Below are 17089 nucleotides of genomic sequence, written 5' to 3' on the forward strand. Positions count from 1 at the left end.
GAAAGGCTTAAATTAACACAACTTGTGAACATGATTAAAAAGTGGGCTTACTATACTTAAGCCTGAATTATTTTGTTATCACATGTTTTTTTTTTTTTGAATAGTTAAAAGTAATTTTGTTATTACATGTGACTACGAGGACCTAACCGTAAAATAAGAGACGGAAGCAGAACGCTCCGAAAACGCTAGTTTTTGCACCTCCCAAAATCTCTTTGATTCCGGTGATGAAAGACGGAGAGTGCATAAACTGGACGGAGCTTCCGTCTGAACTAACGTCATCCATCCTGCGCAGGCTCAGCTCGATCGATATATTGGAAAACGTACAGAAAGTGTTTACATCATGGCGTCACGTCTGTAAAGACTCTGAGATGTGGCGTAAGATAGACATGCGTAACCTAGTAGACGTGGGGCTCAACCTCGAGATCATGTGCCGTCATGCAGTCGATCGTAGCCAGGGAGGTTTGGTTGAGATTGACATATGGAATTTCGCTACTGATTCTCTCCTCAACTACATCGCTGAAAGGTTATAATTAAGTCTCTCTCTCTTATTGTTATTTGTCTTTTACTTGGCTTCAGTTTTTGAACTATAAGCAGGCCCGGTCAGTACCACAATCAAAAGAACCGACCGCTTAGGGTATCCCAACTTTTACAAAAAGTTTAGTTGTATATAGGGTATTATAAAAAAATTATACGAAGAATGAAGACATAAATTTATATTTATTAGTAGAACATTGCAAGTTTTTTCTATAAGTTAGACCGGTCCTAAGCACGCAATTTCTTGCAGGTCAAGTAACCTGAGAAAGCCTTAGACTTGTAATGTGCCCTCTAATAACAAACGATGGACTTGCCAAAGCTCTTGCGAAGCTTCCACTGCTTGAAGAACTCGAGTTCTCATACTGCCCACTCTCAGTAGAATCTCTGAGGCTTGTGGGCCGGTCCTGTCCTAATCTCAAGACGCTGAAGCTGAACCGCCTGACGTTGATGCGTTTTCCGTACGAGAGTGACGATGATGCTCTAGCAAGCGCTGAAACAATGCCCAAACTTAGTCACCTCCAGCTTTTCGCAAACAATTTAACAGACCCTGGTTTAAACGTCATTCTTGATAATTGTCCCAACCTTGAACATCTCGATCTACGTGAATGTCGCAGCATTAAACTTTCAGGAGATCTGAGAGCATCTTTATCTAAGGATACTAAAGGGGTTATTAGCGTGTGGGTCCCGCGTATGACCCACTTTTTTTTAACAAACCGGTTACCAAAACTACCAAATAGTAGTCGGTTTCTAAGGGTTTCTTACATTGTTCGCGGGCTCCACTGACACATGGCGAGATGGGGTTTCTGGGATAATGATGCTCTGAGGAAACGGTGTTCCGAGAGGATCAAAGTTTTGAGAGAACCTTTTGGTTGCAATATGCTTACTCATGTCTTGGAACTTCTTTACGATATGTAAACATCTCAAGATGATTATCCGTATGCCCCCTTGTTACCAGTTTAGTAAACGTTTGTGAGTTTATTCTGCTACATTAAAGATATCAAGTGACTTTTGCCAGTGAGAATTAAAGCTTGTTCTGTTCAAAATTAGACCGGATATTAAACGCAAAGTTGAGAGCTAAGATTATGTAATAACACTGTTTTCTCTCAGTAAACAACCATCAAAAATCTTAAAAGAAACATTAATCATCTCTATGGTCCTCATGTACTGCTTCTGGTTCCTTTAAATGGTAGCGTTACGGTCAAAGAATATCTGCAAAAACTACTGAGGTTTTGGAACAAATCCATCAACAGCAAAGTTCCTTGTGGCTGAAGGAATGGCTAAACGTACACCATCAAGCTCTGGTCTTGCAATCACTTGGCCTCCGAGTCATGATCTCAAGCGTTTTTTTTTTTTCGTTTCTTGGAAGATGAGATGCATATCTTTTATTTTTGGTTTAAGAGATAAGAGAGAAAGCTCACGTTTCTGTGAGCCCGAAAGCAAGATCAAGCATATCATTCTCATCATCTGTTGGTTCTTCAAGTCATTTTTGTAGTACTCTGTATCCTGTAAATACAATTCCAGATACTTTTCTATTAGCAAAGTCCTGGTTTCATAGAAAGCAGATTATGATCTGTGATTATTAATAATTGAGGAGATATGTTCACCATCACGATCACATGACACGTTGAACACGCTAATGAATCCTCACAAGTACCTGACATTGTGTACAAAATAATAGTATAAAATCTATTACATTTTGTATTATAAATTACAAATAAAAGTATGTATGTGCGCGGATGCGCGCTTTTTTAAAGTCACAATAAGAAAATTACCAAGGCCAAAACTATAAAGATGTTATACAGAAAACTGTTTTATCCTCAGTAAGCAATCATCTAAACTCTAGTGGAAACATGAACCTCTTATGGCTGAAGAGGATGCCAAGCCAAGCTCACATCATCTTAATTCTGGTCTTGCAATGACTTGGCATCCGAGTCAAAAACATTATTCCAGGGACATATACTACTTTCATCCAAATACAAATATTTAGTATCCAAGTATTTTCCACTGGCCAGTGTGTGTAATAGAATTATGATATTGTCAACAAGCCGCCCTAAATTATGTTGTAAATATATAATACCGTTGAGATATGGTCATATGAACGTCTTGAAAGTTGAAACTGTTTCAGTCACCTATTTAATGAAACTACTTCACTCCCTTATTTAATGGACTACGTGAGATATTCTTGACCGTTAGAGTAAATGGCCTGTCTCTTCCTCTTTGCCGTTGTCCTCTTCATTGGAACCATATTAGTCATTTAGTGATGGTGATGCCTACGAGAAGTCTTGAGACTTGAAACTTACTTCACTCCCTTTATTTATATGGACTTCGAGACAAGTTGAGATCATCAGACCAAAATGGCTTCTTCCTCTTCCTCGGGACTGTTTTCTCCTGAGCCACCGCTTCTGACTCAAGCGATGAAAGACGGAGAGTGTAGAAGCTGGGCTGAGCTTCCGTCTGAATTGACGTCATCGATCCTAAGCAGGCTCAGCTCTATTGACATATTGGAAAACGCTCAGAAAGTGTGTACGTCATGGCATCGCGTCTGTAAAGACACTGCCATGTGGCGGAAGATTGACATGCGTAACTTTGGAGACTTGGTGTTGAACCTCGAGATGATGTGCCGTCACGCAGTTGATCGTACCCAGGGAGGATTGGTTGAGATTGACATTTGGCATTTCGGTACTGATTCTCTCCTCAGCTTCATCGCCGATAGGTAAAACATCTCTCTCTTATTGTTCTTTGTCTTTGACTTGGCTTCAGTTCTTTTAACTATAACACTCAATTACTTGCAGATCAAGTAACCTGAGAAGCCTTAGACTTGCTATGTGCTCTCCAATAACAACTGATGGACTTACCGAAGCAATTGCGAAGCTTCCATTGCTTGAAGAACTCGAGGTCTCATACTGCTCTTTGTCCGGAGAATCTCTGAAACTTGTCGGCCAGTCTCTTCCTAATCTGAAGACGCTGAAGCTAAACCGCATTGGGTTATTGCGTCCTCGTTACGAGAGTGATATTGATGCCCTAGCTATAGCTGAAACCATGCATGGACTTCGCTTCCTTCAGCTTTTTGGAAACATATTAACAAATGGTGGCTTAAACGCCATTCTTGATAATTGTCCTGATCTTGAACATCTTGATTTACGTTTTTGTTTCAACGTTTACAATGTCGGAGATCTGGTTACGAGGCGATGTTCGGAGAAGATCAAAGTTTTGAGACTACCTTATGACTCGACTGATGATTACCCATATGCTGGGAATTATTACGACATTGATTCATCTGATGAAGATAGCCCATGGCCTCTCATGGCAGCTAATGATTACTACCATAGCTTTGCAGGTTATAGTGACCATTCTGATGATGACTATTAGGCGACCTGCCTACCTAGATGCATGGGGTTTGCTGGTGAAATGTTTTTATAATCTATTCTGAACACTTCTGTCCGTTAATGTGTCTTGCATTTGCATAACTCTTTTTTTTCTGTTATTTATTTTAACTCAAGAATATGTTATGGTTTCATCTACCTTTTGAGTTAAAGTTTTTTGTTATTTATTTTGCTATCACTTGGCATCCCAGTCGTGATCTGTAACATTTTTTTATTGTTATCGAGGAATATGAGATGCATATATTTTCCTTTTGGGTTTAAGAGATGAGAAAGAAAGGTTACGTTTAGTGAAAGACGGACGCGTTAGAGTCGAGAGAAAGTAGAGAGAAGAAAGAGAAAGTAGATCTATGTCGGACGGCCGGCGCGTGAGCGTGCGTGCCGTCGCCGGAGACCATCGTCCTTAAGCTAAAAGTATCCGCTTGTGTCTCATCCTCGATTCCTACAGCATCCGCTTTGTCTGAGCTCTGGCCAACCATCACATGTGGTGTTCCTGTACGTGGAGTGAAGATGCGTAGGTTGGAAGGATTGGAGAGGTGAAGACGATCGTGTTTTGGGTTTCCGGGAGGTGGAGGCTATGATAGTTCTGCCGCTGCCGGTTTTAGTCGCTGAGAGACGAAATTTCCTTCAACTTTGCCGTCGTTGGCTCAAGCTTCCGGGAGGTGAAGGTTCCGTCAGCCTTACGTCGCCGGCTTTAGTTTCTCGATGTTGTCTGTTTGCTCGAGTATGGGTTATGGTCATGGTGCGGGAGAGGTTCTCGGTCATTGATCTCTAAGGATATGAAGCTTCGCCGTCAGATGAGATCTCTACAGAGGGATGAAATTCTCCGACAGGATTTCAGGAAGATGAAGAAGATAGTTGGTTTCGGTGGAGGTTCGAAGGAATTAAGAGCTCCGGCGAAACGAGGGTTTTGGTGGTTAGGTACGGCGGCTTGGTGAGGCGGAGACGGTCAGGTCGAGGCGGAGCGACACGTGGCGCACAGACGGTCAGGATATCCACACGTGTCTCGCTCCAGCCTCCTCAACGCACGCGTACCCGAGCCTGTCGGTGCTGGATTCGAGTTTTGGGCCTTGGGCCTGTTTAGCTAATTTGGACTTCGGCTATTGTTTGTTTGTACCCCGTTAGTATTGTGGGCTTTTGTATCATTCATCATGAACTTAGGCTTAGGCCGTTCATTTTTATTAAAACAAAATTTGATGGAAAAAAAAAGAAAGGTTATGTTTGTGTGAGGCCGGAAGAAAGATCAAGCATATCATCCTCCTCATCATTATTACTAGCGGAACCGACCAGTTTCTACTTACCAAACCAAACTGAAAACCGATTAAAATTCATCAACTGGTTCTTAATCCAACCAAAAATCAAAAACCAAAAGTTTCAGTTCGATCGATTCGGTTGCTCTAAATTTGAGAATGAGAAACCCAACCAGAGCAATTCTAAGCATAATTCACTTTGCACAACGAAAGACAAAGACGAAACAGTAACAAAGAGACACAAACATCATCAATAACTTTGGGACAACACTTTAAAGAAGAAGAAGAAGCTCAAGCAACTTCATCGGACCTCTAATTCTCATTCCGAAGCTCCTCTTCCGCCTTCTTAAGAACCTGATCCCACCCACTACCACTACTCACATCAATATAATCATAAGGCACCGCCGTCTTCAAACCCGGAAGCACACCGCGCCGGCTCTCAACAATCCTCAACTCCAACTCACCACCAACCCTAAACCCCTCAAGCTCCTCCCAACTAAACATCAACGGCAACGTCGACCCGCACCACGTATTAAAATCCACAACCTTAACCCTCCTCTCCTTCGTCACATAAACATCAAACACATAATCCTCCAACTCAAACACACTCCTCACGTTCACATCAAAAAACTCCTCAATCAACCCCTTGAGAACCTCCTTCTCGCTAACAACCACAGGGTAAAACGTCGTCACTTCACGCTGGCAAACCCCAACGAGCTCGTTCCCTTTCACGAAGCATCGAAACTCCATCTCCGGCTTTAAAGAAGGGTACCACTTCCGCAGCGCGAGGAAGAAGCTCTCCGGCCTCCTCCTCGAGGAGGCGGCTTTATTATCGCTGCAGGAATCGTACGCCTCGCAGAGGTCGTGGAGGATCGAGTCCGAGGAGCGGAGCAGGAGAGCGATCTCGCTGAAGCAAGAGCAGCTGAGACTCTGCGAGGGGCTTATCCACGCCGCGTCCTTCGGCGCGCTCCAGTTCAGCTTCGGGAAGATCGATCCGCCTAGGGCTTCGATTGAGTCCTTGATCTCGATTTCGAGCTCCGGGAACGACGGCGGCGGCGGGGGAGGATCAGTTTCGTCGTCTGATGATGATGATGATGATTCGTCTTCTTCTTCGGGGTTGTGGACTCTGTTAGGCATCGCGTTCTCGTTGGTGACGGAGGAAGGGAGGAGGAAAGGGCCGGAGTCGTCGAGGAGGTAGTTGACGAAGGACTCTGGAAGCTTGTGGAGTTTGGTTTTGATGGTTAGGGATTTGAATTTCGGGTACCAGTTCTGAATCTGGCACCGGTTTACTTCCTCTTCCTTCATCTTACCTCCGGCGTCGATGGAGGTTTTAGGGTTGGACGGAGAAGAAAGGCAACACTCTGCTGATAATTAGATTTTATTAATGGGCCGTATGTAATGGGCCTTGTAAAGTAGTCTTAGTGGGTTTACTTAAGAATCAAGTTACCCTCTTTATGTTTGTGACTCTGGGTATGCGAGTGTAGGTCTGCGGGGGGGTTTGGGGTCGGCTGGTTAATTCGGGTTTTATGTTTTTCTTTTTCAATTTTGGCGAATTTAACCAACGTTTATGTTTTTATTTTTCCATTTAAGTTCAGTTTTTTTTTTCTTCGAATAAGTTCGGCACATTTGGTTAAATATTTTTTTTCTTCAAATAAGTTCGGTTCATTTGGTTAAATATTAGTAGTAGAAATTAGTTTGGTTTGAAACTAAAAATAAATAAATATAATATAAACTGAATTAACCGACTGCTGATCTGATATCACTAATCGGTTTAGAACCTAATTTTAACCGAGTTTGAACCAGAAATCGAAATTTTTAGCTGGTTCAGTTCAGAATCACATGCTTATATATGGTTTAGTTCAGAGTCACAAACGTATCGCTTCGTCCTTGATATTAAGTTTGAAAGAAAAAATTGATTACATTTCACAACGGGAGTTTATATAAAGTTATTTATGATATTATTAAAGGAACATGAAAATAACCTTTCGTAACAATAAGGAAGGAATAATATAAGGGTTTTGTAAGATTCTAAACCCAAGAGGAAAGCGAAGAACTAAACATAAAGCTTAACTGCTAGAAAACCAAAATCTTTGCAACCTTTTCTCTTAGGAAAAATATTCTGGCACAACTGATATATTTGACCAATATTGGCTTTTTTCCGTGAAGATGCTAGCTTCGCCGATATAAAAACAATAAAAGTCCTATGCACATCAGCCACATCCACCGTGGCTTGTACTCTGCTAGAGATCTTGCGGAGGAGACTTCCGATCTGAATTAATAAACCAAGAAGCTTAACTTTTGCAACCAAAATGATACTTAAAAAGCATAACGAACAAAATATGACATTAGGGTTCTTACTTGGATACATCATAGGAGCACGTTCCGTAGCCTGCAAGCAACATACAAAATATCCCATATATTATTACGTAATCCCCATAAATAAAATAATTGCGGAAAATATAATGTTATAACAAAAATGTTATTAGAGAAGTTATCTCAAATCCAATTTGTGTCATTTATCTTATTTTTATACAATAAATATACATGGGTAAATCCATATATAAAATAGGGCATAGCATTTTTATGTACTCCCTCCGTTTCATAATACTTGATGTTTTGTAATAGTACATAAAGATTAAGAAAATTACATTTTCCTAGAAAATAATTTTAAAGATATAATTTTAAAATCAGTTAACTAATTATAAAAAGTATGTAAAATTTAATTGGTTGAACAGTTTCCAATAAAGTTAAAATTAACCTTAAAATCTCAAAACTTCCTTAAAATCTTAAAACTTCATGTAAATTGAAACAAAACAAATCTTCTAAAACATCATCTATATTGAAACGGAGGGAGTATAACTTAGGGGAGATATTTTTGTCAAATTAATCGATTATTCATTTTAGTACCCTAAATGGTGCAAGAAACTTACTCGGGTTTATCTTGGTGAGTGTAGCTGTTCCACCAAAGTAACAAGCGATGCGATTGTTACCATTGGTTTGATAATACGCATTAAACGCAAAGGATGCGTGCGACCATATCGTATCCGGCTCGTAACAGTCACCATGTTTCTCGATGACTGAGCAATCAACTCTCCCAATACCACATGCCCAATCAAGAGCTCTCTGTAGCTCAGCCTGAGACGCACTTGGTCGAGCCACGCACCATGTTGTTCCGTCCAAGAACGTTGTATTACCTTCAGGCCGAATCGGTGACTCTGGTCGGATCATCGTTACCGGTCTTGTAGCTTCACATCGTACTTGGGATATGAAGTTTAGTAGAACCAGAGAAAATAGAAAATTCCAAAATTGATTTCTCATTTTCAAGATGTTGGTAATAGAAAATATAATTGTAAAGAGAAGAAAAACTCCAGATCATAACATCACCATAAGTAGAAACCTATATTATACATAAATATATTGACTGTCACACTCTTTTTACTATAATGATCAAGTGATGGGGACTTTGGAGGCTGAGACAAGAGAGGTTAGGTTTTATTTAGTCACAAGATAACCTAATCAAAAGAGCAAAGAATAATCTAGATCTCATTAAGGAATCGAAGGTGCCTTCAAGAGTAATAAAATGTTCAAGAAATTGATAGCACAAGATTTGTTTTATGATTTTTAATATCAGGAATATTACTTTCCAATCGATTTATTTGTATAACAAATACTGAAAAGTTGAGAAGAGGCGTTCACAAGCAAAGAATTCTCTGCAAATAGTATCTGTTTAATTATAAGCATAATAATTTCACATAGAAAAGGCATAAAATACCTAACAAACACTAAAACTGAGTACATTTCGACAAAGTGATTCACGAATTTTTCAATCTAAAGGACTAAAAAGAGGGTCCGTTTGATTAAGAAAGAAAACAACATATCCAAGCTATTATAAACGCCAAATCCATTTAGAAGATGATGCTAACAAATCAAAATACTCTAAACTCAAGAAAGCATAAATTTTAAAATGAAAAAAAAAACAGAGCTTATGGCATTGATTTTATGAGGCATAGTGAAGCGTGGTGAGCTCTTCAACTCTCTTACACAACTCTCCCATTTGAACGTTCAATATCTTCCATCTTAGCTTGTTCCTACTCAGATTAAGAAAAAAATCGATCAAGTTCATTGACTGTTCCAAAGATATAAGTTGGTATCTAACCAGTCTCTCGATCAGATGGCCTCAATCACACGGGAGAACCAAATTACGTGGAACATTTCTAGTTTCAGTATCCGCTACCTATATTTAGTGGAAGTCTTTTTATTCCAGTAGCTAAGAAGTCATTAATGTTTTTAGATTAAAAGATTTTGGATTCGAATCCTAGAGAAATGATTTATGACAATAAATAGATTAATAAAGAATAAACCTATACAAGATTTCCATCACGATGTAAGCAGTGTCGGCCCTGGTTAGAAGCTGGGGTAGCATGTGCTTCCAGCCCTGAAAATAATATGTAATATTTCAACTATTTTTGACTAAAATCTCCATTAGCTTAGTTGGTAAATGTTAATAAACGTGCTAGATTTTGATTCGCATTTTTAAAGCGTGAGATTAATTTTTATTCAAAAATTTATTTATTGAAAATTAGAAATTTTATACATATGTATTTTTATAAAACATTTGTTCTTACAAAATAGATAATTATTTAAAATTTACATGAATATAATTTTATGAAAATAAGATAATTCATTTACATAACCCGTCCGTATTAATTTTACTTATATTTTCAAACTTTAAATTATAGTACCTTTTATTTTTTATTTTTATACTGGTCAAAATTTATTTTGTTATTATATAAATTAATTATATGTCATTCAACCCGTCTTATACTTGATAAATCTATTGAATTATTTTTAATATTCTAATTTAAATATGTGTATTAAAGTATGAAATTATTTATTAGTTTATATATCTTACTTTAATATTTTGTTTTAATAAGTTAAAGTATATTGTAAAATTCATGTATATATGTTATTATTTAATTTTATAATTTATAAAATAGTAATAAATGGATTAAGCTACTTTATAAAAATTTTATTTCTTATTCAATAAATCAGAAATGATTTAATATTTGTTTGTAATTATAGTTATTATTAATTATGAATTTTATTATTTAAAAGTAAATATTAAAAAGAAATGCATATGTTCATTTATATAAAAGTATATTAAAAGATATTATTAAAATGCAATCTTAGAAAAATATATTTAAGAATATATCTTTTTAAATATATTATTTTGAAATATTAAAATAATAGATTATATATGGTATATATTAAATAATAAATAATTTTGTTGTCGGAGAAATAATGAAAAATTAAATAAATGTAATAGTCCAATCTAAACTATTTGTAAGTAGATAAAAAGTGCTTATGTTTTAATAGTATTGATGTTATTACTACAAAAAAAATAAAAGTTTGTTTACATGATATAAATAAGAGATCTACAGTTATTGTATAGAACTAAATTAAAAGGTTACATACATAATTAAAAAAAAGAAAAACACAACCATAATTCCAATATTGATATTGAAATAAAAATATATACTTGCACAATTCAAACAAAATGCAATATAAAACAACTTACCTAAAACACATAAGAGCATAGGCCTGTGACGGATGGAGTATCCGGGCAATTTTAAGGTATCTGGATTCGGATCCTTATCCGGCGGATCCATAATTTTACTATCCTTATCCGGATCCGGGGTTCTCGGATATCCGGATGTCGGATATCCTTTTAAAAATTATAATATCCGGCGGATATCCGGATCCGGATTTGGATCTTTAAATAAATAAAAAATAATATTAATATATATAAAATATTAACAATAATTTAAAAATAAAAAAATATATAATCTCTTTAATTATTTCTATGTATAATATTACAAAATTTACATAAAATTTATATATACTATTATAAAAATGAAAATATATTAAATAAAATTAATTTATATATATAGATATTACTATTTTTGAAATATTTATTAATAAAACTTACGGATACGGATATCCGGACTTAAAAATTAAGATATCCGGATCCGGATCCGGCTTTGACGGATCCAACATTTTACTATCCGGATCCGGATCCGACTTTGACGGATCCAACATTTTATTATCCGGATCCAGATTCGACCCCTCCGGATATCCGGGTTTTCGGATCGGATCCGGATCGAATCTCGAATCAAATCCGGATCTCGGATAAAAGTCTCAGGCCTAGACATGAAACTAGATGATTTAAAATAAGAAAATGATTAAAATTTCCATCGCCAAAATAAAAACAGAAAACTAGATGATTCAAACTATCCCAGTAATTGTATAAGGAAATTTCGTAAACGCAACGAAACTGAGTCTTAATCTCCTTATAACAAATAAGTTCAATAAAAAGAGTTGATAAAAATAAAGAAGAGCAATCACAATAATAAAAATCACACATAACATAAAACCAAACTCATCAAGTTAAAAACAAATGTTAAACGGAGACTTAATGAAAGTAAACTTCCCGCGCAAACATCGACCAATCCCTAGTATTATATAAAAAAACATTAAAAATATCAAAACTCCTCTTTGACTGTCGTCTACGTCTGATGGTGAAATTATTGTTGTAAATGCTGAGTCACTTTTAGAGAATTGATTCTCAAATTTCATTTTATGGCATCCTATTTGGAAGATATGAATATTTCCTTCACGATGTTGCAAAATTTCCTACACAAAATCAAAAACACATTAAGTTTTTATTTTCCCAAAAATTGAGAGAAGAAGAAAGTCGAAACTTACGGCCATAGATCGTCTCCAACAAGCATCATATCTCCTTCATGAACTTTAAAAGTTAGTTTCCATTGACTGTGCATATGCAACTTGCCTTCGATATTAAAGAGTTTTTCTAGTTCAACGATCATGTGATTATATCCATCAAAAACAGTTAAATCCACAGTTTTAACAACACTTTCCATGTGAACCTGATCAATAAACATATCAAGTGTTTGTGAACTAAATATAGTCATCTCAATCTGTTAAAAAATTTCTGCAAGTTTCTTATCAATATTAAATCTACTGTATGAGAATAAAACTGTGTTTGCAACCATATATAACTCTGGTTTTTTCTTTAAAATAACATGATTAAGTTTAGGAAAGCCTATGTCTTATAATGTTATAGTTATTAATAATAAATAATTTTAGAATTGACTAAGAAGAAAGAATAAGTAGATGATGCTCTTTTTCATACCTTAGTACTACTTGTAGTAAAACTTATTTCCTTCCTTTGGATTTCTGTTAGTGATGTCACTGCTTGAATTTGATCAAGCTTTTCTTCTTCAAAGATTTCAGAAATTTTATTATTTTGGTATGATTCGAGTGGTTCCAAAACATCTCTTGCTTTGCTAGAAGCCGTTAGATCAACTCCAAACAATCTGAAGCTACTAGATGCATTGGTGGTTGAATTTTCTTTTGTTGACTGGACCATTTGGTGATTGTAATCTGGTTTGGACATAATAGGACCTGCATAGCTCACTAGCCAACAAGATGAAATTTTCGAATCATTAGTTTCATTATGATAAATAAGTTGAGGAAGACTCGTCGATATTTTATGCTTCTCCAATTAATTGGCTTTAAGTCAACGTAGGAATTACCATATTTGAACTTTTATATAGAAATATGATGATAATTGATCCAAAAAGAAGCATAAACTATTAAAAAAGTATTTTCTTACCAAATTCGTTTATTTCGCGTTGGCGTTTGTTTTTTCGAATAACTGACTTGAAAATGTTTGATGAAGGTATTAAAGGCTCTATCTCCCATGGAGAGACCTTATTAGGCCTAGGAATTGTTGCAGGCTCATCCCACTGTACCTATTAAAATAAGTTTGTGGATTTTACTTATTTTTGAAATCATATTCTAAAATAATATAATAAAAATTAGTTATGAATAATTTTTACTTGTAGGTTTCGCCATTCTGAACCCTTCCAATAAATGGAGAAATCTTCCACTTTTACTATTGTCCCAGAATATCTTTACAGTAAAAAAAATTTGTAAGCAATCATATTTAGAATAAAAATAATAATATGAGTGTCAAAAATTTACGTTATTTGATTGAAATCATGTCCTTCAAACTTCATAGTAAATCTTGAACTTGTATTGAACTTCCTGGTCACTGCATCTAAGAATTTGTCGCAGTTGACAATGAATTTGCTCGACCTAGTATCATCATATCAAGAATAAATTAAAGTATGCTTATTTAAGTTAAATATTCTCATGATGTTTAAGTAGAGTAACAGAGTGTTTTCCTTACTTTGGCTTATAAAACACATCAAACATACATTTGGTGTGAATAGCATTCGATGCAGAAGCAATGAAACCATGGTGCATACTCTCTTTTGAAATTACAGATGATGACATGTCGCTTTGTTGATGAGCTGCTTTTCTAATTCCAACTCGTGATTCCCCGTTCTCTCCTCTTGAAAAAAATATACTTAAAATACAAAATATTAAGAAACAAAGGAAATGTAAAATGACAAAATGTATATACCTAAGGAATACGAAAGAGTCTCCAACGGCCAAACTTTTTCCTCTTACAAACTCTTTCCAACCAGATGTGAAAAAATGTTTTTTTGGTGTACCTAGTTGATAATTTATAGATAAACAAAGATTAGTATTACTACCAAACAATTTTGATATAAAGAAAAAACTTAGTTACCTCTAAAAGTGTGTTTAAATTTCCAGACATGATCATGGAGATCTTTAGCAACTATCTCTTGACTCGGTGTTAGCTGTGACATATCCTAAAAAAAAGTTTAATACAAAGTATTATATAAAAAGCTTACAATTGAAGTCAATTATGAATTTATTTGGTGTCTTTATTAAATGAAATTACCAATGGAGGAAGACATTCAATGGCATCTTTTTTTAAATAAGATAAAATCACCATGTGGACTGATATCCGAAGCAGTTAACACCTTAGTAAAATATTTAATGTTTTGTTCGTTGTTGTCATTAGGAAACAAGATCTCAACTTCCTAAATAATTAAATTCATAAAATTATTTACAGATATTAGAATAACAGTTACTATTAGTTCATAAATAAAATATAAAATTTTCCACTTACAGGTGGACATGTCAACAACGAAACTTTTGCGTAAACTTCATCTGAATTGGTCTCCACCTAAAATCATGCATAAAATATATTAAAACCATAATATGTACAATTTTAAGCCAATTGATCTCATGCGTAACAAACATCAAATACCAAAGATACTTACCTTAAGCTTGATACTAATAACATTACAACGAATTCTTGAAGAAATATCAAAAATTGGTTTTAATTGGCACAGGTTGTCATTTGCTGATGCTACAAGCTGATAATGTCATAAGATTGTAGAAAATTTTATTAAATAACAAAACAGGAGAATCAATGTGAAATTATTCATAGAAAAACATTTACCTGTTCTATGTGCCCTTGAGGAAAATAATAAACTTCTTCTCCAATTTTTGGGAGATCAAACAAAGATCCAGCACATAACTTCCATAACTGATCATACAAATATCTATTGACACCCTCAGTTCCTACATAAATAAATAAAATATTGTTATGGGTACATATTCCTATTAAATCAAAAATAAAATCTAAGTTCATTTTTTTAACTTATACCTCGAAATTTAGGTTGTGCATTCATAATTTGGTTATTCGCCATCAGCTTTTACCAAATACTGGTCTTGAATTACAACTTACACAAAATATCACCAAATCAAGAATATTTGTTAGCATGGTATTGTATCTCAAAATTAGGGGTGAGCATTCAGGTACCCATTAGTCTTCGGTTCGCTTCTATTCGAATTTTAGATTTTCGGGATTAAAGATTTCAGCCCTATTCGGATATTTATAAATTTTGGTTCGTGTTTGGTTCAGATATTTGCGGGTTTAAATAACATGGTTAAATTATTTTGAAAAAAATAGAATTCATATATACTTCAAATTTCTCAAAATCTAGAAATAAAAAATAATAGATTACATATAAAATTTTAGACATTTACTTTTGACTATTTATATATATATATTCAAGTATTTTGGAAAATTTTAAAATATCTTATGTATTTGCTATATTTTTATGTCTAAATCTAAAAAAATATTAATATATTTCAGTATATAAATATATTTCGGATATATTCTTAATTCCGATACCCAAAATACTTCGGTTCGGGTTGGATTCGGTTTCGTTTTTCTCTGTACCAAAATTTTGCACCCGTTTAGATATTTAACCAATTTTGGTTCAGATTTGGTACTACTTTTTCGGATCGAATTCGGTTCGGTTATGTTCTTTAGATTCAAGTTTTTTTTGCCAGCCCTATTCAAAATTGTAGATTTTTTAATAATTACAAATACGCATAATGAGATTTGTAAGTTTTTCATTATATTAATATATAATGAGATTTATAACGTTTTATTTGAATTTTCTTATAATATTTTTAAGTTCTGGTATTGTTATATGGATATATTATTATATTAAAATATTTCAAATTCAAAAGAGTATATATATCATGATAAACCTGTTTGTGTTTTTTAAAGTACGATTAATTAGATCATAGATGGAGAATTTTAAATAAACTTTTACGAATTCTATTACAATATAAATCATGATTATTCAAAAAATAGAGCCATAAAACTAGATAATTAACATAATACCTTTGATTCGTGAATTGGTGAGAACGTTTTGATCTTGTAGTAAACAAGTTTGTTTTCTCTTCTTTATAATGATCTGTATTATCTTTGTTTAGTCATCAATTTGATATACATCAGGTATATATAGTTGAAAAGACATTGTCATAGATTAATATTTGTTCATATATATGACTTTTGACTAATAAAAGTTACCAAAAAAACAACCAGGTCAAAGATAAATTTTTAAAAATGTCAAAACTTGTTGAATATCAGTTTAATTATGTTTCTAAAACACACACACACACATAATAATTCGATAAAGAAACACGTCATACTACCTCATAATTAGTTGATTTGTCATTGAAGACAATGGTCTTTGGTAAAAGAAAATTCAAAGGTCCTCTATGGATTCTCTACTGACACATTAATGCATTTTTGTCAGCATTTCCATTTATATGAAAAATCCCAAAATGGAAACTATAAGGTAGGGATGTTGAACATGTCAATTCTCCCCTCATTTACATCTTTAATTAAAAATTAAGCAAAAGCCATGATGGAGAGAAGTCTGACCAAAATGATACTTAAAAGACATAACTAACAAAAATATGAAATTTTGGTTCTTGCTTGCATACATCATAGCCATAGGAGAACGTTAGCCTGCAAGCAACATATAAAATATCCAATATATTATTTCGTACTCCCCATACATAAAAGAATAGCGGAAAATATAATGCTATAACAAAAAGATGTTATTAGAGAGGTTATCTCTAATCCAATCATGTATTCCTTGAATATTCTATATGCCTTTGAATTATCTCCAGTGTTTATCTCTTGGATTGGAATGTGTATTACCACTCCTTTTTATTCAGTGTCACTAAATGGAGAACTAGCAGGTTTCTTTCCATGTAAATAAAAGGCTTACGACAAAGTGACTTATAAAATGTTTGGACGGGAATGATCAACACTCTGCTTCATGTTTGGCGCCAGAATTTGGTTTGGTCCAAGGGTCTCTTCGTGTGAATTATCTCGGAGTTACTTCGTGGACAGCAAAACGGATATCGCAGGACGGCTACAGTCCTCTACAGTACGATCAATTTTTGGTCTGAGATTTTTCCACTGCCAAAAGAATATTCTTTGGACAAATTAGAAAATATTTGTAACGCCTTTCTCTGGACAGGAGCTCCGAACTCTACATGGGGGGCAAAAGTGTCTTGGGAAGCTGTTTGTTCAACGAAAGAGTACGGAGGTTTGGGAAAGAAGTAAATGGTAGCAACGCTTAATGAGAT

General features: G+C 34.7%; 4 protein-coding genes and 1 pseudogene across 4 annotated transcripts; 2 read left to right on the forward strand and 3 right to left on the reverse strand.

Annotated features, from left to right (window-relative positions):
- Window positions 1–224: 224 nt before the first annotated feature.
- On the forward strand, window positions 225–1449 carry LOC106317073 (annotated as a pseudogene).
- Window positions 1450–2885: 1436 nt separating this feature from the next.
- LOC106314076 (F-box protein SKIP19-like) lies at window positions 2886–3903 on the forward strand. Its single transcript, XM_013752020.1, has 2 exons — window positions 2886–3247; window positions 3327–3903. Exons 1-2 carry the CDS (start codon window positions 2889–2891, stop codon window positions 3901–3903), a joined length of 936 nt encoding a protein of 311 aa, XP_013607474.1. The 5' UTR covers window positions 2886–2888.
- A 1387-nt stretch (window positions 3904–5290) lies between these two features.
- Window positions 5291–6519, reverse strand: LOC106313538 (cell division cycle protein 123 homolog). Its single transcript, XM_013751371.1, has one exon. The coding sequence runs from the start codon at window positions 6467–6469 to the stop codon at window positions 5477–5479; it is 993 nt and encodes a 330-aa protein (XP_013606825.1). The 5' UTR covers window positions 6470–6519; the 3' UTR covers window positions 5291–5476.
- Window positions 6520–7130: 611 nt separating this feature from the next.
- Window positions 7131–8668, reverse strand: LOC106316837 (glucan endo-1,3-beta-glucosidase 12). Its single transcript, XM_013754701.1, has 3 exons — window positions 8095–8668; window positions 7523–7553; window positions 7131–7433 (listed from the first exon to the last, which is right to left on the reverse strand). Exons 1-3 carry the CDS (start codon window positions 8480–8482, stop codon window positions 7334–7336), a joined length of 519 nt encoding a protein of 172 aa, XP_013610155.1. The 5' UTR covers window positions 8483–8668; the 3' UTR covers window positions 7131–7333.
- Window positions 8669–11811: 3143 nt separating this feature from the next.
- LOC106317306 (putative auxin response factor 21) lies at window positions 11812–14838 on the reverse strand. Its single transcript, XM_013755147.1, is given in 15 exon segments — window positions 11812–11857; window positions 11930–12111; window positions 12378–12649; window positions 12861–12999; window positions 13087–13159; window positions 13232–13345; window positions 13440–13604; window positions 13677–13767; window positions 13845–13929; window positions 14022–14054; window positions 14056–14163; window positions 14253–14309; window positions 14407–14502; window positions 14589–14710; window positions 14796–14838. Coding segments are annotated over 15 exon segments (1626 nt in total).
- Between the last annotated feature and the right edge of the window lie 2251 nt (window positions 14839–17089).

Source organism: Brassica oleracea, chromosome C9, assembly GCF_000695525.1.
Source record: "Brassica oleracea var. oleracea cultivar TO1000 chromosome C9, BOL, whole genome shotgun sequence".
Lineage (NCBI taxonomy): Eukaryota > Viridiplantae > Streptophyta > Magnoliopsida > Brassicales > Brassicaceae > Brassica > Brassica oleracea.

Excerpts from the sequence above, each read along its gene's own strand:
- LOC106313538 (XM_013751371.1), bottom strand. The coding sequence starts at position 6,469 with ATGAAGGAAGAGGAAGTAAACCGGTGCCAGATTCAGAACTGGTACCCG.
- LOC106314076 (XM_013752020.1), top strand. The coding sequence starts at position 2,889 with ATGGCTTCTTCCTCTTCCTCGGGACTGTTTTCTCCTGAGCCACCGCTT. Across the intron at positions 3,248-3,326 it reads CTCAGCTTCATCGCCGATAG|ATCAAGTAACCTGAGAAGCC; the intron begins GTAAAACATCTC and ends AATTACTTGCAG.
- LOC106316837 (XM_013754701.1), bottom strand. The coding sequence starts at position 8,482 with ATGAGAAATCAATTTTGGAATTTTCTATTTTCTCTGGTTCTACTAAAC. Across the intron at positions 7,554-8,094 it reads ACTCACCAAGATAAACCCGA|GCTACGGAACGTGCTCCTAT; the intron begins GTAAGTTTCTTG and ends TGTTGCTTGCAG. Across the intron at positions 7,434-7,522 it reads TGCTCCTATGATGTATCCAA|ATCGGAAGTCTCCTCCGCAA; the intron begins GTAAGAACCCTA and ends TTATTAATTCAG.